The sequence below is a fragment of the Crotalus tigris genome, unplaced genomic scaffold, assembly GCF_016545835.1.
Source record: "Crotalus tigris isolate CLP2741 ecotype Arizona unplaced genomic scaffold, ASM1654583v1 scf7180000018155.2402879, whole genome shotgun sequence".
Classification (NCBI taxonomy): domain Eukaryota; kingdom Metazoa; phylum Chordata; class Lepidosauria; order Squamata; family Viperidae; genus Crotalus; species Crotalus tigris.
This window is the reverse complement of record NW_024096851.1, coordinates 2257355-2280233: the sequence shown is the minus strand read 5'-3', so window position 1 is coordinate 2280233 and position 22879 is coordinate 2257355. Positions and strand designations below refer to the sequence as shown.

At 38.5% G+C, this 22879-nt stretch overlaps 1 protein-coding gene across 2 annotated transcripts; it reads right to left on the bottom strand.

Annotated features, from left to right (window-relative positions):
* Positions 1 to 3940: 3940 nt before the first annotated feature.
* On the bottom strand, positions 3941 to 22145 carry MTF2 (metal response element binding transcription factor 2). 2 transcript variants are annotated; one of them, XM_039348514.1, is made up of 16 exons: positions 21782 to 22118; positions 21237 to 21269; positions 18345 to 18543; positions 18173 to 18254; positions 17527 to 17622; positions 16616 to 16716; positions 16367 to 16515; positions 15527 to 15622; positions 15029 to 15097; positions 13527 to 13650; positions 12319 to 12386; positions 11845 to 12015; positions 8923 to 9031; positions 8705 to 8763; positions 7646 to 7750; positions 3941 to 6594 (listed from the first exon to the last, which is right to left on the bottom strand). In XM_039348514.1, exons 1-16 carry the CDS (start codon positions 21784 to 21786, stop codon positions 6240 to 6242), a joined length of 1821 nt encoding a protein of 606 aa, XP_039204448.1. In that variant the 5' UTR covers positions 21787 to 22118; the 3' UTR covers positions 3941 to 6239. The 2 variants fall into 2 exon arrangements, with proteins under 2 accessions (XP_039204448.1, XP_039204449.1); XM_039348515.1 differs by lacking the exon at positions 21237 to 21269 and having other exon boundaries at positions 6240 to 6594; positions 21782 to 22145.
* Between the last annotated feature and the right edge of the window lie 734 nt (positions 22146 to 22879).

Genomic DNA, 22879 nt, shown 5'->3' with positions numbered 1-22879 from the left:
AGGGATGCTGCAACAGTCTTCAGTGCGAAAAACAGTCATAATTCACTTTTTAAAGTGCCACTATAACATCTATGGTCACTAAACAGCTTTAAGTCAAGGATTACTTATGTTGCTCACGAAATTGTTTTGTGTATCAGGATTTTGCTAACTGTATCGGGGCTAATTTGAATGCAAGACACAAACTCTGTATCGGTAATTCCACCAATTTGGATACTGAAATGATTCTTGAACTTATAATTCATGATGGAGTAACAGGCCATACAACTTTTGAAATAATATATATATATATAGTTAAAAGGTGAACTCACAGGGTCAATATAACCATAGCAATTTGTTTAATAAATTAATTCACTCATTCATTTACCCAGTAAATTGAAACAGCTGAGGACTAATTAAGAGTTGAGAAACATTCTAGAATGCTGTGAGATTGTCTCACAATTAAGTGGTTGTCTTCTACATAAACAAAAGCTTATCAGTTGATGAGAAGCAGCATGAACATTTCTACTATTTAATCTTTCATTCATACAACAGGTTTACCTATTAATTACATTTTGGTGAGCACGAGCACCTATGCCCAAATTTGCTATAGCAAATTTCACAAAAACTTCATACTGTCATCTTTGGAATACTAGCAGCAAATAAATAGTAGAACCGATTATTTGAGGAACAAAATGCAAGCATCACATATACCCATTAACATATATGCAAGTAAGGAAAGTTGGATTTTATTTCCATATTATTAATCTTCCAGTTGAAACCAACATGGTATTTCCGATGGTCTTGGAATTCAGAAAAAAATAGCTGCAATAGCTATAGCACTGGTAAAAGTATTATATAACATTTTGTACAAAAACAAAGCTGTGACTAGCTTTCTACCTCTGTATTTAGCTACAACTTGCTCTCTGCCCTTCGCAATGTTAATGTACCAACAACCTTAAAATCCATAAACATTGCTTATCTGAGTTGCTTTGATAAGTTTACTTTGTCATGTTTTGTATGATACAATTTAACCGTGCTCAGGAACAAACCTCCTGCAAACAAAATATAGTTTTTTATTGAGGCGCAAAAGTGATTGTGGGAAAAACCAATAAAGGAACATTAAATCAATCGTGTATTTTATATTTCTGTGATTCTCCCATTTATGTGCTTGGGTTGCAGAACCTTCTTCCCCAGGCAATGTATGAATGTTAGGAAAATCCCCTTCCTAGCCTTTTCTCTTGTGCTTCCCCCACCTGTGCTGCTCTTTTGTTCTCTCTTACAAGAACAAGATAAGAACCTCTAACATTGAACAGGACAGAGGAAAACAGAAGGGAACCTTCAGAGATCTTTACACTTTGATGCAATAACAATATTTTTTGCTATTATGTAAAGTACAGCACCTTTTTAAAGTTTATTAAAATATACAGTATTGTCATAGACCAGTGGTGGCGAACCTATGGCACGGGTGCCAGAGGCGGCACTCGGAGCCCTCTCTGTGGGCACACGTGCCGTTGCCCCAGCCTTGTCTCCCCCTGTGACCCCCTCCTCTCCAGCAGCCCCCCTGAAGGAGACTCACCCTCGAGCGTGGCCCACACGGAGCAGTGCAGCCAAGGACATGGCAGCCAGGCAGCGTAGACAAGACTCTGCCCTCACACCCCATCATGCAGTTGATGCTGCAGGGCGTGGGCAGAGGGTGTGGCTGCCATAGCGCTGCTGGGCTGCCTGGGTGATCGGTGGGCCCTGGAGGCAGTGAGTGGTCCCGTGGGCAGGCGGGGCAGGGGCTGGGGGGCAGAGCAGGGGCGGGGCCAGTTTTTGGGCACTTGGTCTCTAAAAGGTTCGCCATCACTGTCATAGACCCCTCCCAAAAAAAGCAGAGTAAAACTTGGCCCTAGATACGCTAACGCCTGACAGCGTATGTCCCACAAATACTCTGCAGAATGTCTTAACAGGAATTTCCAAGAGGAATTTGCTAGTCATGGTTATGAAATACTGCACTTAACAACCGCAGCCAGATCTACTGTCATAAATAAGGCATGGTTAGGGGCAATTCACTTTATGACCACGTTGCTTAGCAACAGAGTTGCCAATCCCAATTGCAGTTAGTAAGTGAGGACTACCTGTATTTGGGCTTAACCGTAAGGTACCATTCTTGACACCAAAAGGTGGGCCCAACAGTCCTACCTAACTCAAAGGCTCATAGGGATATTTAGGAAATTGGTGTATTACTGTATTTGCGCTTACTGTATTTCTTTATAACAAGACTTTAGATTAGCTAACCATGCTATTTTATTATTAAAAGTCTTCATTTTTTTTCCCTCTGTTGAAATTAATATATTTAACTGAATGGGCTCTCTCATAAAACCTAAGCCTATTTAAATAATGAAACTGTCATCCTCTCAAGGTATATCAGGTGAGTAAATTCTATTTTATTGTACACTTAAATTAACATAATCTTGCAAATCTGAACATCCATCTCGCTCTGTCTTCCTTTCCAGTCCAAGAAACTAGGAAGAGTTTCTTCTGAGCCTCCTGCCTTGCCCATATTACAGCTGCAGTCTCAATTGTCTTTTACCTGACCATTCCCTGACTGCATCTCTTCATTTTGTCTCCCAAGGTCATTACCATAAACCATTTCAGAGACCCAGCAAGCTAGATTTAAACAAGCTAAAATTGTTTCTAAGGTAAGGCTTTTCAACCAGTAGTACGGGTACCACCTGTGGTACATTGGCACCTGGCAGGTGGTACGCGACCATCCTAGAAAAGTGGTAGCGTGGGAGGGGAATGAGCTGAACCGGTGGCAGCACCACACAAGCCTGAGTGAGAGACGGCTGGAGCTGCAGGGCTGTCAGGGCTCAGTGGAAGTGCCAGGATCAGTGCCAGGCTCCAGCTGGAGCTCGGCGCTGATCCTGGCACTTCTGCTGAGCCCAGAAGAAGCGCCGATCAGCTGGACTGTTGCAGGATCTCCAGAGTCTTGTGATTTACATTCAGATGCTTGGCAACTGATTCATATTTATGACTGTCACAGTGTCCCAGGGTCATGTGAAGTGACCAAAACCTGCTGCAACCACCCAGCAGATGGGAGGGAATAAAAACCGAACACCCCCCCCACCCACCCCCGCTGCCAATCCTCAACAGAAATGCCCACAACAATGAAAACCTCGAACAGGAGAAAGAGCGCTGCCAGGTGGGCAGGCAGGTGTCTTGCTTGGCTGTAGCTTGGGGGGCACTTTTTTCAGTGCCATTGTAACTTCGAACAGTCACTAAGCAAACTGTTGTAAGTCGAGGATTACCTATACTTCATCACTTTTTTTTTTTTTTGGTCATCAAGTTTTTGACACCTTGCTAGGCGTCTGGTGGTACTTGGATATTGCCATATCCTAAAAGTGGTACAATGGGTGAAAAGGTTGAAAAATCCTGTCTTAAAATATCTATCACTGGGTTTTCATTTCACCATTCTATAAAAAGAAGTAGCATTGTTACAATAAATTTGGGGTGAGCAAAGTGGCGCAGGAGGTTAGGATGCTGGGCTGACAACAGGCTGACATTTGAGACCCTGCTGCTACCATGGGCTCGGGTGAACTCCCATCACATACTACCACTTCTGCTGACCCAGCAGTTTGAAAGCGGGCAACCGCAAGTGGATAAATGGGTACCAGTTTGGTGGGTAACTTAACGGGCGTATGAAAGGAGCCAACAACTGGGCATCCTCCATGCAACAGATGTCATCATCCAATCTTTTCAATCTGGAAGCACCTTGGCGCTCCCAACAGGACTGCAGTAGTAGTAGTAATAATCTGGGAATGATAAAATATATATTGTTGGTACAGTCCTAAAAAAAATTGCATACAAGATTAGCTTTACCATCATATACTGAAAATATCCACAGAATTTATTTTAAAAAAACTTAAATAAGGGCTGAGCTTTTGTTTTTGCATGCTTAACAAATGCAACTAGAAACAGGTTTTTAAAAATACACACATTTAATGTTGAATTTGAATTCTAGAAAAACAGTTCCAGCAATACAAACATGTCAACCACCATGACAAAATGAAAACACACATTCACAATTAAACTGATAGTTTATCACATTCTCTCCCCTCCCAGATTCCAATAGTGATCTTGCATGGAAGCCCTACTGCAAATACTGCTGGTGTTCAATGTGAATTACAAAAATTGCAGAAAACAAAATTTAAAAACTGTCTGTGAGTTACAAGAAAACTACATTTTGCATTATTTCAAGAGACCAACATTTAAAAAGTAACCTGTTCTTATGAAAATATTGTAGCTATAGTCAAGGCAACTTAATAGCTGAGATTGAGTAAATGGAAGAGACCCACATTTTTAGTGAAGGCAAGTGGAAGTAAATTTTAATTTTTACTTTTGTTCAACTAAATTGTCTGAAAAACCACAAGCACCGGGCAACACATTTTATCTATTCTTCCTTTGGCTATATAAAAGGTGGTAAATATTTTCCTTTGATAATCGTAACAGTATTTTTGTTTTCCAAATCATATAAATAAGAGCAGAGCAGTATTTTATTAGAAACTTTCCCTCCCGATTGTTATTTAACTTTTGTGTGACAATTTATCTTGTTGACAATCTCATGTCTAAATAGACATTCTCTAATTAAATGAAGCTTCAAAATAAAATATTTATCCTTTGGTGAAAAATATATATCAAAAGCTCAGGTAAAAGAAATCCATTTAGATAAAGGTAAAGGAGTCCCTGTGGATTTTATTCCACCTGTCGTTGCCGACTTTATCCACCTAAATCCTCCTAACCTCAGTAAAAAAACAAAAACAAAAACAAACTTATTTTACAAGTAAAATAAAATTACCCATTTAAATTTGATTCGTTTGTAATAACAGAAGAGGTAATTTTGTAATAAAATCAGTATTGTTACTTCAAATGGCAACATACTTAACCCTGTGTAATTCTGTTCCAACTACACTTTATCATTCACACCCGAGAGGAATCTTAATCTGAGTCCTGCTGACTTTTGTTTTTTTAGTAACTTGAAAGGAAATGATTTTACAATCAACATGTCACAAATTATCAGAATTCTTCTTTTACACAGAGCCCACGCTCCAATTTTAAAAGTCTGTGTCTCAACCAGCTAGCGTTCCCCAAGACTGAGAACTGCCATCTTAAAAACCCAGACTGGTGTAGCTGCACTGTTTCCAGGTATCTTTAGCAAGAAAAACTAAAGCATGTACTTTTAATCTCTCCCCCTTCACTCAGAACCATTTTAAGGAGGGGCAACTGTAATAAGCCTTGGTTTTAGGTCTGATGCAACTAATATATAAAGTTTTCCAAAAGGAGTGGGTATTTGCACAGGAGAGGGGTAATGTGATCCTGAGAGGCACTCCAAAACACTGGGCTCCCATGTGTAGAACTGCAGCCTGAATTGTTTTCTGAAAGCATTATGACATTAATGACTGCACATACTGCCAGAACACCCAGCACTCATTTGACACATATTCTATCGTTATGTGGCAAACAACAGCACCCAATGTAGCCTGAGAAGAAATGCTGCTGTGTAAATACTGCAACTATTCCTGATAAAAGACATTATGGGATATATAGTCAAAAGCTGCCCAATCCCATAATTTATATTGCATAGGTCACAATCACACATATATACACATGCACACGTATGTGTATACATTACACATGCAAAGAATATATTAAAAAGACAACAAAGTCCAGTCACAGAGCAATTTACAAGCTCAATATATATTTTATACACTTTGCTTGAAAGATTTTAATATTTTACAGTCCTCAGCAGGAAGTATATACACTGCACCGTATGAAAAATCTAGGGTTGTCAAAGTAGAAATTAGTCTTTTGCAAACTTCTGGATACGAAAAAGATCAAGTATCTTATTCAAAATTCGTCCTACTTACAGAAAATAGACCCTACTCACAAAAGACATACCCATGGAATGTACACTAGAGACAAGGCTTCTTCTTCTTCTTCTTCTTTTGACTTGTGAATATTTTAAAGCAAATGAAATCCCAGATTCCCAACCCAACAGTCTAGATCCTCATTTTAAACACATTAAGAATCTAGCCTTATTTTTTTTTAGAATACAGGCCTCTTACGTGATAAAAAAATTTGTTCCGTTCAAGAAGTGTTAAGGCTAACTTGGTTTTTCATCTTTACAAATATCCTTTTAGGTTCCCTTCTGCACTCCAATGTATAAACTCTGCCTATAAATAGATAAAGGGCAGTGCAGGAAATAATATTCAGCACTACAGTCAGGAAGCAGTTGCGCCTTCCCATTCCACAAGATACTGAACTTTTCCATCAAGTGTAACCCGACGGGCCAAAACACGGTATTTTTCACCACAAGCTATCCTACCTGCAGCACCAAAGTAACTGGTAATAGAGTTCTTGAGATGATTAAGCTGCAATTCCTGATCTGCCAAATTATTCAGAATCTCTGTATTAAGTTCATCATATTGATAGTCATCTTTGCCTTCATCCTCTTTTACAATTTCTGGGTTCTGAATCTGGAGTGCTTTTCGTGGAAGACGTCCTCTTCTCCTTAAGTGTGGTATCGTGGATGGCCAAGTTCTTCCTGTTCGCGTCCTTTTTCTAGAATCAGATAAACTGCAGAGCACATAAAATATTTAAATTTAAAAATTCAGAATATGTAAATACCACAACAAAATGTACTGTACTCTTAACGGTTTCTCTGTTAGCAAAGGAAAGTTCAATTAATGCTGAATCAAATGGAGACAGAACTTAAACTAGTAGTATGGTTTTGGTGAAATTTCATGTGGAGATTTTATGTATATTTTATCTTTTACAACACTGTATGTACCCCTGAGTAATTTTTTGGGGAGCATTTGTTTTACAATTGCACTACAGCTGATAGGAGCTAACTTGATTCTTGCTTTCTGTTAAGATAATTCTACTGCACAGCAAACAACGTTACTTAAGACATAACACATTCAGCCACATTACCAGAAGCCAGAGTGTACCAATGCATTATTTACTAATTTAACTTGTCCATTTTAAAACTGATTTTTGCTCCTAAATTTGTCAGGCATTTCTAAAATGAGGAAAAACAGATTCCATGTAAGCTTGCCAAAAACACAGATCTTCTTCCAGAGCATCTCATAAATGCAACTGCTTGTAAAATCTCTATCAGCAGAAAATGTTATAATTCGCTGCTACTACATCAATTCCCTGGAAAGAAGTAGAAAGGAGGGGAATCTAAATCTTTGACAAATTAGAGGCTCTAACTAAATCTACTGTTGTGGATAATGTCCACTCTCCACGTTCTTACTTTTGGAGGAGATGCTACTGAAAAACACTGGCAATTTTATCATAAAGAACCTAATGACTGCAATTTGTTTAAATTTATTTAAACACGCAAGACACATCGTTCAGAAGTACATTCCCACTACACAATTTTTGTTATTGTAAGTCAACATACTGCAGAAATTTAAAACTATTCAAATATTTAAAGGTCATACTTGAAATGAAATACTCCTATGTTAACAGCTCAAGATGGTAAAGATCCGGGGTCTACAACCTCCACAACTTTAAGACTTGTGGACTTCAGCTCCCAGAATTCCTCAGCTATGCTGGCTGAGGACTTACTAATCCATACGTGTATTATAGGTATGTGTTTGTAATGCATGAAATACTGTACCTGTAATGCTTGGAAATACTGTTTGAGGTAGTTTCTTTTGTACTGGCGGCACCTGTGGATTCCACATCTGAGGTATTGGATGAGTGTGCAGTTCCATCAGATCTTCTGAATGATGCCATGGTGTCATACAATAAAAATTGACATAGATATTACAATTTCACGTAACCTAACATTAATCAAATAGACAAATTATTAAATTTTGGCAGTACTATATTTAGTCAGTCAGAAATGGCATATTTTTTTTCTATTTTTGAGATAAATACAGGTTAAAATCTCATTGCCAGAACCTCAAAATGGAAAGCAAGGTCTTAAACTGAAATTATCTCCTCCCTCATTAGGCATGGGGAAGGATATCATGATCCAATCTTTTATTTAAGGCCAGTTTTTAAAGAGTTAAAATTGTATGCAGGTAATCCTCATTTAGCAACTACAACTGAAACCAGCAAAACGATCATTAAGCAAAGCAGCCTCTGAGTGAAACCACAACTGTGCTTACAATCTTACTTCAGCTTTCCTTTGCTTTACAAACCTGCAAAGGTCGTAAATGTGAGGCCTGATTGTACAGTTATTTTTTCCATCACCATCATAACTGCAAATAGTCATTAAACAAGGCAGCTACTAAAGGACTGTCTGCAGAACTAAAATACAGTTCTGACTGAACAGATCATATGCATCTGTTTCTACTCCAAAGTACAAAACTCCATGTTTATTTACAGAATGAGAGCTTATATTTTTTACAAAAGGGCATTAATTTCTTTTCTGCTTTCTGTATACTGATCATCTCCTTTCCCTTTTTTATTTTGTTGTCTCTTTCATCACATTACTCTCCAAATTCTTAGTCTTCACTTTCACTTGGTTATAAGAAAAAAACATTATTTATCACAATAGAATGCAACCACCTTACATTTCATCACATATGCAGAGTATAGTATGTATGTATGTGTATATGTATGTATATATTTATGTAGGTAGGTAGGTATCTGCATCAAACCCACAGAGAGAGAAATATTTACTTTGATTGTTTGACCAGAAAGCTGAATGAATATTTCCCATACATACCCGGTAGTGCTAGGAGAATCCAAAACAGGGGATTCTGGCACTATAACAGGTTCTTTTTCCTAAAGGAATAAGATAGGATTTTTTTTTCAGAATTCTGATATCCAACTCTCTTAACTGTAAACATTAAAAAGATAGTTTAACACGTTCATTTTTATTAAATAAGGAAATAATAAAATAATACTTATGTTATTAAAGAAGGAAACCCGAATACCACTTACCAACAGAGATGGCTCAGACATTCTTTGAATCATTTTTCTAGTATATGGGCCAGGGGGACGACCTACAGATTTTTTCTTCCCCTTTCTTTCTACACCATTAGTAACTTCCCTAGAAAAGAGTTTTAGTTTTAAATAGTAATATTGGTCTGTATTTATTTACAATTTGATTTCTGAAATTCCCTTTATCAGTTGTATTAGAAATGCTTTATCTTTTGAATGTTTACAAAAAATAGATCTCTAAGAAGTGAAATATAAAAACATGATATCAATTAAACTAACCCCACTAGAACCAGCAAAGAAAACCACTATCAATTTTTATTTCTCCACTATAACCACAAAACTTTCCAATCTGTCATTACAGAGGAAAAATCATCAGAATTGTGCCAATTGCCACCTGCAAAGAGGTGATCTACCATACCACTAATCCCCCCCAAATTGTACCAATCAGGTCTTAAAGACTTTCCTAAAATGCGTAAAGTATTGATCTGACTGGCTGTGGTGTTATTCCAAAGGAGAGGGAACAAAGTAATAAAAAAGGGCATGTATTCCTTCGAAGACAAAGGGGGGCTCCCCTTACTAGATCTTATTGAACAGCCATAACTACTGTGAGAAAGAAGTCCTGAAAATTATTTAAGTTTTAAGCAAAGTAATGTTTTAAAAGCAACTACCAGTTGGCTTCTTGAACTGCACTAGAAGTCAACTGGCAAAGCGTACGGTTCATGCAGTACTAATGTTACTTGTCAAAAGACACTTTAAAAAGTCATTGTATTCTGGACCATGTTTAATTTCTGAGTGGTCTTCAAGGACAGCCCCAAGTAAATTAAGTAGTACTAATCCAACTGAGAGGTGACCAACGTGTATGTTCCAGGAATGGTCATAACTGTTGCATAAAATGGAAAGGTACAAAGACTGAGCAGAAACTGGGAGTCTGAAATAACCTCCAGATTATCAACTAGTTCAACTCAGGAGATCACAATCCTCCTTAGAATGAAAGATGAAGTACCATTAGTCTCAGAAGTTTTGCATGCTCACATCCACTCTATTTGCTGGGACTGACCCTGAGACTTTCTCCATCAAGATGATCACAGCTTTTAGGCACTGAGATAGCACCTTAACTACCTGTCCTGTTAAGCCAGGGTCAAGCTATACAGCTAGGTCCTGTATATACTGGTGATACTTAAACCCGATACTGGCAAATAAACTTTTTCAACAGCTTCCTGTTAAATAGGAGAAGAAAGAGAAGAGAGCCATATGGCAGCACAGAAAAAGAGTTTGAGTTCAACCTTCTCCCATCAGCCAGAACCATCCCCAGAAGAAGGAGGAAAACCAATACAACACAGTAACCTTGACTGTGAATCTCCAGAGATGTTTAAGACAGATACTGCAATCAATGTTTATCAAAGATTGGTAAGAAATTAAGGAGAACCAGCAGGTTTTGCAACAGTTCTTTCCGTGCAGGTAATCTAAAAGTGCTATCAGTGCAGCGTCAATATATTATTCGGGTACCATCACCCAAACAAAGTAACACAGAAATGCTGAAAAAGATGGTGCTCATAGGCAACCTTCTTGTGCTGTGCACGTATTTGTAAGAATCAATTGTGCAGATTATTTTAAAAAATGGATTAGATTATCACAACTGCTTGAAATTTAATTCATTAGACCACATTCCTTCATACTAGAAAATACAACACTTCCATTCATCCTCCCTGGGATGTGCTTGTCTACCGAAGTAATGTGGGGTATTGATGTTTCTCTACCATATCTGTCCTAGCTCAAGATATCAACAAGAAGTTGATTTTCTAGGCCAATGATCTTATAGAAGATAGCCAGCTATGCAGCACACTCCTTCCATTTGCTGATGGTAGTCGAAGCTTTAACCTGAGCTTAGCAAGCCATTTTGCTCAAAACACAAAAGACAGGTTTTGAGTTTACTGCACAATAACAACATAAAACAACTCATTTAACTCTTGACCAATTCTATATTAACAAGATCACACATAGTTTGTACTTGGCAAATATTAACCTGATCTGGGTAAATATATCGGTATGGTTTGTACTACTGCCAAGTAGTACCTACTTGGATTGAGTCTTTTATGGTAATGTATAGAAGGACCAAAGCAGAAATAGCTGTTAGAATTACATCTTGTATTTATTTATTTCCCACCTTTGTTACTTTTTTTTATAACTCTAGGTCAGTGGTGGCGAACTTATGGCACAGGTGCCAGAGGCGGCACTCAGAGTCCTCTCTGTGGGCACACATGCCATCGCCCCAGTCCTAGGCCTTCAGCTGGGTTTTATAAAACTTTTTTGCTTCAGGCCTCCGCTGCCATGTGCAAAAAAAAAAAAAAAAAAAGGTTCAATCAATCAGTCAATTTCAACTTCTCGCGGGAAAAAAAAGATCTTGCAAAGTTGGAATTGATTGATTGAACTTTTTAGTCCCACCCAGTCTGCCGTTTCCACCGCAGCCACGCCCACCCAATGGGCCACACTCAGCCAATGGACTACACACTCCGGCACCCGACGATACATAAGTAGGCTTTGGGTTGCAGTTTGGGCACTCGGTATCTAAAAGGTTCGCCATCACTGCTCTAGGTGGCAGACATACATAATAATCCTTTCTGCTATTTTCTCCATAATAACAATCCTGTGAGGTAGGTCAGTTGGGCTGAGAGAGCGCGACTGGCCCAAAGTCGCCCAGCCAGCTTTCATGGCTGAGGCAGGACTAGTACTCCTGGTTTCTAGCCTGGTGCCTTAGCCACTAGAACAAACTGTTTCCTTATGCTATTCTAACTGCACAAGCTCAACTTTGCCTGACATGGGCAACCCTTGACTCGCGAATGCTTATTTCCAGTTAGTCTTTGTGGAAAATCTACAGACAGCTCTTCCAGCTTCTGTCATTTTATTCCATTCTAGTCTATTTACCTCTGATCAGGCATAGGCTTGGATGATTTTCTCCCTTTAATTTTGAACTCATGAGAGGTTCCCTCAGGTTCTTTCTCAGCCTTAAAAGCAGCATTTGGTGGGCAAGGAGGAACACGAATTCTTAAGCCGAACAAATGTTTTTTCTTCTTTATTTCCTTCCCAGACATAAACCTGCATTTCAAGATATTAAATGCAGTAGATGAAGACAAAACACATTTCTTCAGATATCAAGAGAAAGCACAGATCCATTTATGAACAAACATATGGCACTCCTCAAAGGCCAACCTTGGGAAAAACGTAAGTAAACCTTCATTTAACGTCTACCTCAGAAATAAACACCTGACTTAAACATTTAAACATGCAATAACACATTCTGTTGCAGCTACGCGTATTTTTAAATAACACTTCAAAAAACTATCTGATTAAACTAATGGAAATGAAAGAAAAAATTGTATAAAACCCTTATCAACTTACATGGTCTTGTAATCATTTAATGCCTCCAGAACATGTTCATATCTTTCAGATTTTGGTGTGTCTGCCAGCTGTAAAGTATCAAGAAGTAATTTAATCTACTGAAACATGCAGTAATACCCATAAGCACTAATATTTAATAGTACAAAGAGATATAAAATATAAATTACAGCAGGATTCTAGAATTTCTTATGTAACAGATAGGGCAAAATACCTACGGTACTGTAACATATTAACAAATAAGAGGCAAAACAGAAGTTTAGTTATCCTCATTATTCTACGAACAAGATATTGAATAAATTATTCTGTATCTATTTGAACTGCTAAATATCTCTTCTGTCTATGGGTATAGTTTTAATATTAAAATATATATACTTATTCCTTTGTTAAAATGTCAGCAATATGCATTCTGTATCCGATAAAATAAATATTTTAATAGAAGAATTTGTTGAGGAAATGACCACTGGATGCTGCAAATGGCTGCAAATGCAGGCTGGTTTCCAAGCGCCCAAAATGTGATCACATGATTGGGGGTATAGCCATTGGAACTTCAAAATGGCATCATAACATTGTTCTGGGGAAATCCATCGTAACTTTGAAGTAACAGATTGTAAGTCAAGGATTACGTGTATAAACGTTGAAAAAATACCTATTTAAAAAAGTTAAAAGTTGCTTTGAAATTCAAACTTCTATCAGTCACAAGAGCACACTTTATGTATTACCACATAAGGCAGACAAAGTATGTGGATTATGTGTAACTGTAGGAGAAGTGGCACAACCTGGGGGGGCAGTTAAAAGAGGGATCAGCCTAGAATCCCTATGTGACCGCAAGCAAATGAAATCTAACCTCTCTTGAATTCTGTTGATCTTTATCTAATGCCAGGCAGGTGTTAAGCATTAGTTGAGAACAGACCTGTGCACCGGCACAAGTAGCAATAAATGTTTAATTGGACCTTCATGTGTGGACCTGATCTTTTGCATCTGACTTTAACTTTCAAATCTTAAGCTTTTTTTAATGCAAACACTCAAAACAAATAATCTCAAAAACAATAATTCACAAGAAAGTCAGCATTAATCAGGAAAACAAACTTTACTTCTAGTACAACTGTACTATACGTTAAACAATTAGTAAAGTATTTCTATGCACTTGAATAGTTTGATCTTTTGAACTATAGAAACACATAAAGGATGTAAATATTTCAAAAACTTACTTCACCAGGGTGGAGTCGATCCCAATTTTCATTAATGTATGTCATGAGTTCAAGTTCTGAATCAAAATATTTCTTTTTATGAATAACACTTAGGTTGTAAAGGCATAGATGTGCTATATCTACCCTAGAATTCAGAAGTTTAAATAATAATTAATAAGTTTTAACATTTTACATATGAGAACATTAACTGTCTAGATGATAGTGTCTAGAATAAGGGTCTTCAAACTTGGCCCTTTTATGACTTGTGGACTTCAACTCCCAGAATTCCTCAGCCAGGCACACTGGCTGAGGAATTTTGGGAGTTGAAGTCCACAAATCATAAAAGGGCCAAGTTTGAAGACCCCTGGTCTAGGACAACTGCCGTCTACTGACTCGCTGCAGCCGACTCATCCTGGCCGTCTCACTATGGCAGACTTGCCACAGGACAATTCAACATGGGATACCTCAAGAGAGGGACAAGTGAATTGCAGTGGGCCTTGTCTTGCTTTAGGTTTGAACCTTCTCAAGTTAGAAGTCATTGAGGCTGGGGTGAGCTGCAATTCTACTTGTTCCTCTCTTAAGTTATCCTGCAGCAGGTTGTCCTGTGGGAACAAGTCAACGGCTGAGAGACGGCCGCAACGAGTTCTCCCATTCTGTAGATGACAGGCACAACTATTGCCTGCCAACAATCAGCATGTCTATTTTGCTAAAAATCCTGCTTCCTGAATATTTTGTTTTTCACTTTCTCGACTGAAACTGCAAAGGAGGAGGATACTGTGTTTCCCCGGACAATGAGAAAATAAAATAAGGTCTTTTATTTTTTTTTGCCTCCAAAATAGGCACCAGGTCTCGTTTTCAGGGGACGTCTTACCACTTACCTTAGGAACACCGCAGCCAGGCCTCCCACACCCCGACACCTGTTGCGCTGCTGCTGGAGTTCTGGGGCCGCTTGCGGCCACACACCATGTGGTGCACTGCACTGCTGCCACTCACACCAGGTTGCGTGGCTCATTGCGCCAGTTGCACTGCTGCAGCTGCTCGCACCAGCCTTCTGCGAGTGGTGGTAGTGGCACAACGAGCCACGCATCTTGCTGCAAGTGGCAATAGCAGCACGATGAGCCATGCAGCCTCCTACTGCGAGCGGCAGCAACGGTGCAATGTGCCATGTGGAGTGCGGCCACAGAACTCGGGCAGCAGCGCAACAGGTGATCCTAATGTAAGCAGGTGTAAGGCGTGTGGGGCAGCTCCACCCCCCCACCCTCGCTTGATTTTTACGTGTGTGCCTCGCCCCAAAACTAGGGTTTATTTTGGGGGTAGGGTTTATATTAGGCATAGACACAAATTTCAAGCTAGGGCGTATTTTTGGGATAGGTCTTATTTTCGGAGAAACACGGTGACATAAAAGTAATACATCCACCTTTTTAATTACTTGTGCAATGTCCATTCAAATAACGAGAAGCACAAAACTATATTTACAGAGATGATGAATATTTCTGCCCAAGATTGATTTAGGTTGTACTTACCATTGCAAGGGTAAACGTTTGAGGTATTCTGGTCCAGAACTACAAACTGAACAAATGAATGTATAAAACCTTCAAAAAAAAAAGTTTAAAAGGCATATTAAGTGCATGAACGTATGTGCTTTTAAATTGTACTGACAGCAATTCATTTTACAAAGTATTCAGGGTTACAAAAAACAGTTTTCACAGTTAAAATGTATCAATAAGTGTTGAATAAAAGATCACTTTCAAACAAATACAGTAGCAAAAAACCTGGGTCCATGTTCTTATCAGTTTTAAAAAAAATGTTTTTACCCCTTGATAAAACTTGACTCAGGGAAGACCATAAATAGAAAGAACAATGCACTGAAATAGTAGCATATTTATTTATTTATTAATGCATCAATGTAAATATCACAGTTACAGCCATGGAGAATATATGTTTGAACACAGTACTGAATACTGCCCTTCCCAAAGGGGATACCTAACACACAACAGAAGATCAAAGGTAAAACATCTTACCTGTCACCATACAGCATTGGCTTTTGCAGGCACTGCACACAAGCCTCATGGAACCATTGCTTACATTTGCCGCACTGCAGCATCTTCAAATACCAGCTTCATTTACGGTAAGAAAAAACAAAGATCGTCATGCAATAAATACCCAATCTAGCAGAAAAGCATTGCATGCAGTTACATGATTATGAATTTTAGAACTCATAAAAATCATTTTACACACGTAACAGTATATGACAGTATTATGTCATATAAAAATAAAAATTCCCAGACTACAGGCAAGAAAGTTGTCGGGTGGGCAGTTTTCTGACCCATGAACTTAAGAGCAAAATGGAGTGTCATCCTATTTCAGGTTACGCTCAGTTAGCATTTCTTAAATTGGCTGCTTTAAAAAAATAAAATAAAATGAAAGCTACACTACTAGTAGTTATATGAGAGTTGCTCCTGAAGATTTAACTGGCCACTATGCATTCACTGATACTTCTGCATTTTGCAGACTTCAGGTTTATTAAACATAACACAAAGGCAGATTTTATACAACAAGCTAAACCAAAATCAAACACTGATATGCTTTAGCACGTCTTAAATCAATCAACTTGCAAATTTATTCACTGAAACTTGGTCCAAGACCACAGTTCAACTAATTCTTTTTCATACAAATGTCAAAACCTCAAGAATAGAAAAGTATTCTGAGAGCCTGATGCTATGTTAGAATATGCTCAATAAAGCTGTTTTATGGCATATTTATGAAACATAACACTTGGTCTCACACATACTCTCAACAAATAGAAAAAATAGGAAAAAAAATCGAACATATATTTTCATAAGCATGTGTCAACTGCTTACTCTCCAGGACCTCCACAGTAGCAATAACACTGTTGGGCATTTGTTTTATGGCCTGCATCCCATTCAAGGTCAGCTACATTGTAAGGCAATGTTTGCTTCATGACTTGCAGTGCTTTGGCATTTGGTCCTTTCTTAAGCGCACCACCTCTCTAAAATAAAATGCATTAAACCAGAAAACGTTAGTATCCGACAACATATAAAAAAAAATCTATTTTCAACTGCAATTACTTTTTTAAGTAATCAACTTACTTTCGTTGTTGTTGCAAAGACACACTGCCGGCAGAGCCACTTATCATCTGAATCTATCACATTAGAACCGATATTTGGTGTATGACACAGTTGATGATAACCTAATTTTTTTTTAAAAAAATACTCTTTAAGAGGATATAAAGAGATTTACATCTTCCTGTCACACATTAAAACCCATAACCAAACACTTTCAATTAAATGTCAAATGATGCTAGAAAACACAGTATCAGACTCTGAGAATAGTATAACTGTAATAAACCTCAATCGAAATGCCTATCCACTTAAGTTTACAAGTAATCCTTGACTTATGGCCAATCGCTTAGCAACCATATGAAGGTAGGCAGATTTCCCCAGAGCTACCTACAATCCAGTTTCAAAGTTCCAATGGCCACCCACCATGGTCATGTGATTGTATTTGGCACACCTGGCAACTGATCCACGTTTGTGGCTGTTTGCAGCACCCTGTGGTCACATGACGATTTGACATTTTGTGAGAAAACAGTGTTTACTTCCAGATTGTGGCAAAACAAAAAAAACAACACCCATTGGGCACAATGGGTTTGCTGAACAACCGCTGCATTTGCTTAACTGCTGTGAAGAAGGTAGCGAAACTGGGCAAAGTCAAGTGCTGGTGACCTGCTTAACAACTGCCACAACTTACAACTGTTAATTAGAATAGAATGAAATATCTTTATTGTCACTGTGTAACTCACAACAAAATTAAGTGCTGTCCACAGTGCACACTATACGCAAGTAAAATCCACATGTGAAAGCATACATTATATAGCACATCCTTCACATTCTATCCATCACTGCGCTCAATTACAGTTGCGAATTGAGGACTATCTCTACACACAATATACTAATACATTTTTAAAATGCCTACATGCTTGTTTTTTTTTTAAAATTACCTTGACCACACTTATCACATATAACCATTTCATTGGGTGCTTCTGAATATTCCTCCTGACATATTGTACAGACCATTTCTCCCGTTTCAGTAGCTCCTAAAAGAACAAAAAGGTGTGGCTTCATATTAAATGAATATATTTTACATTTTGAACATTAATTGCTACATATGAAAACTACTGGATTAATTACAAGTCCTGAGATAATATGATTTGGGTTTTGTTTTGCATAATATGTGAACTCAGCCATTCTGTGAACCATGACTTAGAACAATGTGTGAATTCAGCTGGGGTTTGACTGGTGTTTTTGAGATTAAGAGTTATTTTAAAAAAGAGACCTACAGATTCTATAAAGTGAACAACTCATCTGTCTTTGGGCTGTATAGAAGCTACACAGATTCTGCATTCAGTCTGTTGCTTCCGTTATAATTTTCATCTCTACTCAGAGCAATTACATTTCTGGCTCCCCTTCCTCTTTAGCAAATCACCACCATAGGTAAGTGACAGTTGAAGAATGATTAACCCTTTTCTCAGGCCTGCTGTACTCAGAATCTCAACTGGAAAGAGTTTGGAAATAGTATAGTAAATCCATGTTTTACATCAGTTACCAAAAGATTAAATTATCACCATCATGATATAAGGTTCTTGCCTGTTTGTATGTCCTTCCAGAGAACCCAGGACTTGGAACTGTCTTCAAATATAACGAAGCAGCTCTGCTTAAGTTTGTTTATCTGAAATAAAATAAATTTGCAGCCATAATACCAATTTGTAGTTTTGCCATAAGATGTTGTGAGCTAGAAGGTTTATTAAAAATGGATTACCTTTTTGATAGTTCCAAGATAAAACAAGCCATCTGACCATCTAGCTAGGACATCTTGACCTTCTTCAAATTTGCACACTGGCTTTTTGGATTTTTGTCCATCCCGTGAGGAGAGTTTGGTCAAGGATATTGGTGGTTTTTGGTTTCGGTGCAAAGGTGACCGCTTATGGACCACTGAATTACCCACCCCCGTAGAGTCTCTAAAATACAGACATATATAATGAACACAAGCAACTTCCAAAACATTAAAAGCCAATGTTCAAACCAGAACAAATTTAACTGAGAGTCAGACTTATATTTAACTTCCAGACATATCTGAGACAAGAAGATGAAGCCAAAGCCAGTATGTAATTTTTTTAATTGAAAATTTATTGTAATTCAATATACATAGAAGAAATATGCCACAGTTCTACAAACTAACAATTAAATCTATGACTTGCTTATTCTACATTGTTCATCTAATCTGCTAAAGATGTGCTTACATCTTGGTTTTCTCAGATAGTCTCAGTACACTTCAAAATGTATTAAAACCTGCACATGGCAATCTTACTGCATTAAAAGAAAAAGCACTTTTGGCTATTATCTAAAACCTGCCTTTGTAACATACATTAGGTAAAATCATTTAGCAGCAACTGGTTACTAGTAAGTACTTTTCATATTTTTACATGCAACACAGTATTCAACCCACAATAATCATTCCTATCACTATGCAAACAAAATGTTCACTTGGTTCATTGAGCCCTTGTACAAACCCTGAAAGGAATACATCATAACTAAGGCATTTGCAAAGATATGAAGAGAAATAAACATAGCCCTGATTCTTTTTAATTTTGCTGTGGATGAAGGGTCAGAAAGCAAGAATTCAAACAAAAGTATTATTGCCAAGTTCAGTGTTCTATTCTTTTTCCAAAATGAGGAAGAAACACAGGAAATATACTCCATAAGCTTACTTTAAAATTCCACAGAACAATTCATATACAATTAGATAAAAAATAAAAACAGGCTATTAAACTGAAATAATTAAAAGCTTGTATATCTTTAGAGATATTATCTGGGATAGACCATGTTGGCACAAAATGCTCAATCTTGCCTGGATTTGTACAGAACACTGAACTATGTTATAACTATAATTTGGGGGGGGGGGTGTTGCACAACAGACTAAGTTAATTTTTTGAACTTGTTTCCCCCAAAAACACATTCAATATAACGGAAGTCTGAAGCTGTACACTCATCTTAATGAGCAAGCAAACACAGAAAAAGAGAGAGAGAGAGATGACAAATAGAATAAACACTCAGGTGACAACTAGCCAAGGCTAAACAGGAGCAGAAGCAATATCTTTATTAAGTGGGGTGGTTAGCAATGACAGAATTATACCTGGCTGCCATACATTATTTCATTCACTTTTAACATAACACCAGTATGTCTCAATTATTTAGTTAGATTCCTCTTTCCAGCTATTCCATTTCCTCATAAGATCGGTCCCAATTAAACAACTGATTAAAATTTTGGTTAAGCTTATTGTAATTTATTTGCGGAATTCCAGTTCTTTCTATCCACATTTTTTGAGTGGAATTACAAGACCTATTTTGGCTGCCTAGAAATAGTCGTGAATGTAAGAACTGCAATTTCCTAATATGAAAAATGATGTCACTTGGCTAACACTCCACAAATACTGAAAGGAGCAAGAGCGAAGATAACAAGCTCTTTTAACAGCAACAACAATCTTGTTAAAAGGCATGCCAGCTTTGCCAGGAAACAAGAAAAATAGGAAATGGAATAATAAGCACAACACACACATACAAACACACACATCCTGCAAGTAAATCATGCTCTTTCCTAAACATTTTTAATCTAAGAATAATCAAATATTATACTCTTTTATTACAGAGTAATTGCTCTGAGGAGAGGCTGTGTCTTTTTTGCATCTTTTATAAGCTTTATAATATTACTTTGGAAATGTGACTATCACAGAATTAGGTAGAAGTAGGATGATTCAAACTAGGGATCCTAATACATCATCGTAGTTGTTAATGTTGACATTAACAGTATACTTCTATTCAAATACCAGGATAGTGTATAAGCAAGCTGAAAACACTCATTGCATTAGAGAAATGCAGTTTTGGGAGGATCAAAAGCCACAGAAGATTTTTGTGTATGTGAAGTGCTGAGGACCATACTACAAAGCACAAGTGACCAGGATGAAAGCAAAATATTCAATTTAACATTTTAAAAATATAGTTACCATGGTTATTCCCCATGTAGTTAAAAATTCTAATTTATTTAGGAACACTTCAAAAGCGTGCTAGGGACTGTACTGAAAGCCTCAGGGCCTGCAGGTGGCCTCAGGTTGTTTACCCCCCACTGTATAAGATCAAAGCTGCCTTTTCATTTATCCATACTACCAACCCTTTTTTTTCTGACTCCTAGACCCTCTTCCCATAATACATTTAACCAGATCAGTTACAAAGGCAGCAATCGTCTTTGTACAATGTGCTAAGCTTGATTCGTTTTAATTTTGGTCAATTTTTTTAATATGGTTCAAAAATGATGTGTTATCCCACTTTATGGATCATAGTCCAATATATTGTGTATATTATGTATATAAAAAGTAAGTTAGTTCATTAATTATGTTAAACAAACTGTGAAAACACATACATACATATAGCAGTTGCAAAACACAAAAGCAAGGGGGGGGGAGAAAAGAGAAGCCATCTGAAGGGAAAAATATACAAAATGCTGTCTCAGAGAACAGTGCTGCAAAAATCTTTAACCCTAGGTCCTATTTATTATTAGGTACAAGTAAATTAATAAGGTAATTATCAGTTAAGTAAATAATAAATAAAATAAGGAGAACTAGTATACTGGCATTAGTACAGCAACAAATTTACAAACCCCTTCTTTTGGAACGACCTCTTTTTATCGGCCCTGGAAACAAAAACGAAAAAAGATATTTCGAGTCCCATTTGCAGACCGAAATTATGGCAATGTAGAACTTCCTCAATTTCCCGAAAACACTAGCGAAAGATTTTCGCCTTTGTTTGGCTTGCCTAGGACACCCAGACGCACCCCCTAAATATATATATTTATATATAGCCAACCCCAGCTACGGTTCATGTTGCAGCGCAAGAGATACCCCCCCCCCCGTACCCCACATCTCCCTCCCTGTACAAAACTCGGCCAGCGGGGCGAAATGTCCCAGGAGGCTGCGTTCTCTTGGCCCCCTTCCCGCAACATAAACGGACCAGGAGAGCGGAAATGTTGTAATGTTTTCCTTCCCTTTCAAAATCAATAGATGGCGGGGGGGGGGGGAGGAAGAGAGATCCCCAAAAGCCAGGAAACGGGAGAAAGCGAGAACCGGTTTCCCTTCCTCTTGCTCCCGACCCTGCGATCCATAGATCGCCGATCTCCCTCGACCGCTTGAAACCTTCCTCGCTCACCTCATTCGGTCTCTCCAGTTGGGCCACTCGCTTCATACAGGGAAATCAATGGCGCTCGATGCGCTCTGCCCGAGAAGCCGCCTTTCGGCTGGGCTTCTGGCCGCCCTCCGAAGGGCAAACACGCGCGGGGGAAGGGGAGAAGGGAGGAGAACAAGGGGGCTCAAGCCCGAGGCAGCCTCACGGGCAGCCCGGCTCCACAACAACCCTTCGCCATTTTGCTTTCCCGCGGAGGAGAAGCTGGTGCATTGTGGGAAACACAAAGGAGCCGCTTCGGCGACGTCGGCGGCGGCTGCAGCAGCCCCTCCTCCTCCTCCTCCTCCCTCTCCGAACGGTTCAATCCCTCCGGCCGGTCGGGCCGCGACGAATCAGCGCTGCGTTCGTCTTCTTCCTCCGCGGCAGAGGAGCCGGGTGAAGAGGCAGCCCGCCCGCGGAAGGATATCGTCTCTGCCACCAGTCGAATAGTCGGTGAACAAAGAAGGACTATTTTTCAAAGAGGAGCTAATCTCTCCTCTTTGCCTCGGGGCGTACCGGGGTGGAGATGGGGAATAAAGTTGAAAGCGAAAGGGGAATCTTTGAAATAATAATTAAAAAAAAAAAAAAAACAGCTCGGTTAGCGGTCTCTCAGTTTCAAGAGTGTAAAGTCATTTGAACAGTGTTCCCTTTTGCACGCCCTCTTGGCTGTCGATTGTGGGGTAGCGATTTTTTTCTTCTTTGTTGTGTGTGAGTTTTTTGTGTTCTGCTGGCCTGAGCTCTTCAAGTCCAACGGTTGTACTACGCTAGTCACACTTCTAGAGTTCCGGTACCTCCTGTGGGATCCAAAACAACAAAGACAAAAACCATTTGGGGTGGGGGGGGGGCCGGTCAGGAAAAAAATATTTCACTCCTAGAAACATAATAAAACAACAAAGGGGGGAGGCGGTTGTGTTGATTTCATGAAGAGAAATAATTCACGATTTGAGTAGCACTGATTAAGGCCAACCACAGGAACGTAAAAGCCCAGAAACTTTTGAAGTGACTCTAGCAAAAGAGATCATGCAATAAATAAAATAAAAATGGACATCTGATAAATTCTGGAGAACTCTACAGTTCGCAGCCTTT

Bases quoted from the DNA above. Each gene is read 5' to 3' on its own strand.
- MTF2 (XM_039348514.1), bottom strand. The intron at 17,623-18,172 runs GCAAGAACCTTA...TTGTTCTTTTAG, and splicing joins CTGGAAGGACATACAAACAG to GAGCTACTGAAACGGGAGAA. The intron at 8,764-8,922 runs GTAAGTGGTATT...TTATTCCTTTAG, and splicing joins TGTCTGAGCCATCTCTGTTG to GAAAAAGAACCTGTTATAGT.